This window comes from Cryptomeria japonica, chromosome 5 (genome assembly GCF_030272615.1).
Source record: "Cryptomeria japonica chromosome 5, Sugi_1.0, whole genome shotgun sequence".
In the NCBI taxonomy this organism is placed as follows: domain Eukaryota; kingdom Viridiplantae; phylum Streptophyta; class Pinopsida; order Cupressales; family Cupressaceae; genus Cryptomeria; species Cryptomeria japonica.
Genome location: NC_081409.1, coordinates 702290224 through 702295667, shown reverse-complemented (window position 1 = coordinate 702295667; position 5444 = coordinate 702290224). Strand labels below are relative to the sequence as shown.

Below are 5444 nucleotides of genomic sequence, written 5' to 3'. Positions count from 1 at the left end.
TCATCTATCGTTATTCTGTCTATTTTTTCTCTGGTCTATTTTTGCTTGAGTAGATTAAAGAATATTTTGGAGCCTTTATCACCAAATTGGAGCTAGTGGTTATGGGCTCTGATGAAAGCACCTCTGATTTTAACCTGCTGGTGTTTTCTGAGGATATTTCTAGCCTCGGAGACCTGTTTGGCCAAGGTAGGGGAAGAGGGTTGCAGTTGAATTTCATGTTCAAGGGAGTGAAGCCGAAGAGTAAGGGTTTTTTCTAGGTATCTAAAGTCCTTGGCTTTTTTCTGGCCAATGGTTTGGAGTAGTTTCTGCCAGGAGGAAATGTTCCTCTTCCATCTGAGAATGTGGGAATGGGGGAGATCTGGTTGCATACTGAAGAGTCTAACTATTTTGATGGCATTTAGGACTTCCTCATCTTGCAGCAAGGAAGTGTTAAGTAAAATTTTCTTATTGCAAGGGTGGCTAGGGGTGATGGAGTTCCTGATGTTAATGATGGCTAAATGGGGAAATGATCAAACAGGGTAGTTGGTAAGACTACAACCGCATTCCCAAACTGATTGGGGGAAAAGGACAAGAAGCCTTTATTAGCATAGAATCTATCTAGCCTGGAGTAGATTCTATTTGTGTTTTGCTGAAAGTTGTACCAAGTGTGCCATAGGTTGGGGGTATCAGGTTTGGTGCCTTCCAAGGGGTCAAATAATTGCAGATGTTGTTTAAACCTGTCGCGGTGAGGTCTTTCTGAAGTTTTCCATTCAAACGGAAGTCCCCCAGCCTTGTCATCCTGGCATTTAGTCATGTTAAAGTCTCCAACCATGACCCAAGGGATATTTGGGAGGGATGTTAGCCAATCCTAGAGGGATATTCTTTCCTTGTAATCGTTAGATGAATATATGGAGCATATGCCAAAGCAAGTTCCTTTAACATCTAATGTAACCCAAGCCACTCTATTACAGGGGGAGGTTCCTTTATCCTTGAGGTACATTGTCCATTTAGGGGCAATAAGAAGGCCAACTCCTCCCTTTCCTCTTGGGTGGTTGGTACAGATTTTGATTGCATCTCTCTAAATGAAGTCAAGTGTGGTGTCGAGGGAGAACCCAACAGATTTAAGTTCTTGTAACATCAGAAAATCTAAGTTTTTATGGTAATCCAGAAATCTTTTAATAACAAATTTGTTGTCAGGCGACTCAAGGCCTCGAATGTTCCACGATATTTACTTCATTAAAGTGGAGGATTTAAGAGGGGCTAGTAGGGAGACCGTGTTGATCTCCAAGTTTCTTCTTATTTTTGGAGCCCACAGGTCTACCTTTCTTTTTATTTAAGGAGTATCCTTTCATAAGGTCCTCATCATCTTCACTGTTTTTGGGAGGCTCAACTCTAATATCTAAATTTCCTCATATGTCAGACCCAGACAGCTGGGAGCCTGGAAAGCCAAGGAGCATCGTTCTAGATCTAATTTCTTCTAGACCCTTATTGGCATAAATAACTTCTATAATATGATTGTCCTCTAGTTCTTTGAGTGTAGATGCAGTCGAGGGGTTGATGGTGCTAGTATCAGTAATAAGTCCTACAAGTGTAGAGGAGACCGATTGTTTAGGGGTTCCAGATCTGAGGATCATTGTAGGGTTATCACTAACGCTAGCATCATCAGTGCCACGATTAGGGTTTTCTAGATTTTTGACCATATTTTTAACCACAGAATTGGCAGGGGTTTGTGCAGGGTCCTGGGGTTTATGATTAGAGACCAATTGGTTGGTATTTGAGCGGCTATGGTTTAGGACATGTGATGGGTAGATTTACGTCTTCATTTCCTTGAAGTAACAAGTTGAAAGCAATCAGAGGGCGATTCTACAAGGTCTTCTAGAGGGTCGAAAATAGGGATGAGGGGTTCAGGGGCCAAAGGTGCGTGGTCAGGCTTCAGTGGGTTTACTCTATTAAGATTGGAACCAGGAGCTGCGGTCACCATGTTAGCAGAGTGAAGAGGAGGAGAATTTAGGTCATTAATGGATTTAGGGTTTACAAAAGTCTTAGCTAAATTATTCTTTTGTTTCCTGCGATTAATAATTGGGCAGTTTTTATGAAAATGCCCTTCTTTCTTGCAAAGAAAACATGCATTCAGTCCTCCAATCATTTCAACCGAACAGACAAATGTGTCTCCATTAATATTTAGGTTTAAAGATGGTGGGATGTCGATTCCGGGCTTAATTGAGACAAGCATTCTTGCGTCAAGGTTGGGTACCAACTGAGCAGCTTCATCAATCCGAATTGTTTTGCCAAATGGTTCTATTAATTGGGGAAGAAAACACCACAGAAAGGGAGGGACATCTTTGAGGATGACCCACCTGGGAGAGGATAGTGCGAGGACTTCCTCATTAAGCGCCTCTGGAGACCAGGTTAGGACTGGAAAGGAGGTATTCCTGACCATCTAGTACTGGCGTTTAAGTGCTTCCAATTGGGATTCATGCGAGTTAAAAAAAATGAGGAAAAGACCTAATTTAAGATTCCATAGATTATGAAACCAATCATCTACGAATTTCCTAGGTGGGCATTTTTGAGCATCAACACAAGCAAAAAAGATAGCAGTGTCACCTAACCTAAGCTTTTCCAAGGCAATTTCATTCAACATTTCAATATTTGGCGAAATGCAGAAGGAGCCTGAGGTAATGCAAGGGCACTTTCATTTGGATACTAACAATGTGAGTAGTGACTTTGTTTCAGAAATTTTATATAAAATTAGAATTGGTTAGATTTATTATTATTAGATAAGTTTAAAAAATTAATTTTATTTTTTGATTTGTTTAAGTGGTTCATCTAAAATTATATTTATAGGTGGATCTTATTAGAAAATCTAATATGATTTCATATAAACAGTCTCAACAAATCAAAGCTTAGAACATATTATTTAAGTCAAATTATGAAAATCTAATGCAAACCCTAAAACAGAATTCTAATACTTGTTTAAATGAATTTCCCTCCACTCATGCAGAAAGAAATCTAGAAGAATCAAACCTTCAATCATCTATATTTTCCAATGACTTGACCATCCCATCTATCTTTGAAACTTGAATTTTATTGTTGTAATTATTTCTGTATTAGATTCTGTATGGATTTTATTGTTGTAGTTATTTCTATCATTCTGATGATAGATCACAGAATGTAATCCGAAACAGTGATGAAAAATATACACAGTCTAGCCTAAAAATAATTACAACAACGATTATAGATTGTGAAAAATTAATTTACTTAATTGAATTTTATTTTCTTAATGTTATGGCTGGCTAACAAAATTAATCGTGCAGTTTCATTCTGGTGGAGAGCCCCGCGATGAGATAGACATGGAATTCCTGGGAAACACTTCAGGGCAGCCGCATCTATTGCACACCAACATCTTCTCTCAAGGCAAAGGACATCGGGAACAACAATTTTTCTTATGGTTTGACCCCACTGCCGACTTCAATACTTATACAATCATCTGAAACCCATCTCAGATCACGTAAGTTTTTTGCCCGACTGGATTTCTTTGCTTCATCGTATGAACTAAATGACTTAGTAGATTTTATTTTTGATTCAGGATAATGGTAGGAGGAGTGCCCATCAGAGTGTTTCGCAACCATGAAAGGGAAGGCATACCATATTTGAATGAGAAGCCAATGAGAATGTTTTCAAGCCTGTGGAATGGAGAGGACTGGGCAACACAAGGAGGCAGAGTGAAAGTTGATTGATCTAGTGCACCCTTTGTGGCCTCCTTGACTGATTTATCTCTTGCAGGTTGTGTGTGGAATGCCAACGACTATAATGGTAGCCTTGCACTGTGTTCATCCACTACCCAAGGAAATAACTGGTGGAATGGTCCAGAGTATTCAAGCTTGAACAATACCCAGCAGGGATTGATGAAATGGGCTAGGGATAACTATCTTGTTTATGATTATTATGATGATTTAGCCAAGTTCAATAACACTCAACTCCCTGCTGAATGCTCCTTCTAAGTAGAAAGCTAAAACCCACATTATAAAATTATCTATTCTTCATAGATACCATTAATAAATCCACAATTCTCCATCCATTATATTCTATTTTTGTTCCTCCAAAATTTCTTTGGATTAGCCTTTGAACTATGCTCAGCATGGAGAGATGAAATGGCTTAGGGATTACTATCTTGTTTATGATTATTGTAGGTTCAATTATACTCAACTCATTCCTGAATGTTCCTTCCAAATGAAAAGCTAAAACATACATTATAAAAATTCTCTATCCTTGATATCTAGAATTCTCTATCCATTATATTCTATTTTTGGCCCTTCAAATTTTGTTTGGATTAACATTTGAAATCAATAGATGTGCTGCTAAAATGTACTATTTTTCTTTTGAAAGAATGAAAAATTTCAAAATGAATTTTATGTAATGTCTTTTTAATTATAACTTTAATTTAAATATAATGTTTGAATTGAAATTAAAATTAGTTTAAAAAATTTGTATTAATTGGATTTTAAATATGATGATATGTATGTGGGGAAATTATGCTAATAGATTGATTAATAGTAAATAGTGATTTTGGAATAATGAATATTAAATTAATTTAAATTGACTAATATTTATTGCATTTTTCTAATAAATAAATGAGAAAATCTCTTATGAACCTTGTTCATATGAAAGAATCTAAAATGTATTGAATAATATTTAGTATTATCTAAAATCTGAATTTTTATAGAAGCCTCCTAATATATTATCTAAAAGAATGTCTTATAACCAATAAATACCATAGAAACGTCAAATGCCAACTTTAAGCAAGTTCTATAAATCTTCATAAAATTAGTAAAAGAAAATCAAGAACAAACTAATGACAACCTCCTCATCTTATTAAAAAGAAAAACTTCTATTGTACACTAAGATGCCTCAACAATGGACTCTTAAACTTTTACATGTAGTATCTCTAAAACTTTTACATATAGTGTCTCTAGTTCCAATTTCATCCCTTTGTGATAAATAAGATACCCATAACAAAATTTGGTCTTCATACTTAGAAATTGAGATAGTAATAATGTTAATGTTAGCTTAAGTGTGTTTGTTTATTGTCATTTCCTACAATTTTTTACAAAATTGCACTTCTTCACCATTTCAACATTTTTAATACTCAAAGTATTGTTCCAATGCATCTACACATGACATTATTCAACTCTAGACATAGTCTTTGCATATGACCTTGCATATGACATTATTCAACACTTCTTGTGCACATAATGCATTTGTACACTTGGTTGCATATGACCTTTTTCCAAGTCAAAACATATACACATGTAATGCATGACACATCAAAATCTAAATACTATGATACCATACAAATTCAATATTAGGTAGCCTCTATGATATAGGACATAATATAATTGGCATCATATAAATTTGGCACATGGATATCTTTGCACCACTCAATACACTAATGCAAATAACAACAT

At 35.8% G+C, this 5444-nt stretch overlaps 1 protein-coding gene across 1 annotated transcript; it reads left to right on the top strand.

Annotated features, from left to right (window-relative positions):
- The first annotated feature begins 2636 nt into the window (after positions 1–2636).
- LOC131070641 (putative xyloglucan endotransglucosylase/hydrolase protein 13) lies at positions 2637–3716 on the top strand. The gene is made up of 3 exons (XM_059220874.1): positions 2637–2654; positions 3294–3427; positions 3566–3716. Exons 1-3 carry the CDS (start codon positions 2637–2639, stop codon positions 3714–3716), a joined length of 303 nt encoding a protein of 100 aa, XP_059076857.1.
- The last annotated feature ends 1728 nt before the right edge of the window (positions 3717–5444 follow it).

Excerpts from the sequence above, each read along its gene's own strand:
- LOC131070641 (XM_059220874.1), top strand. Across the intron at positions 3,428-3,565 it reads GAACAACAATTTTTCTTATG|GATAATGGTAGGAGGAGTGC; the intron begins GTTTGACCCCAC and ends TTTTTGATTCAG.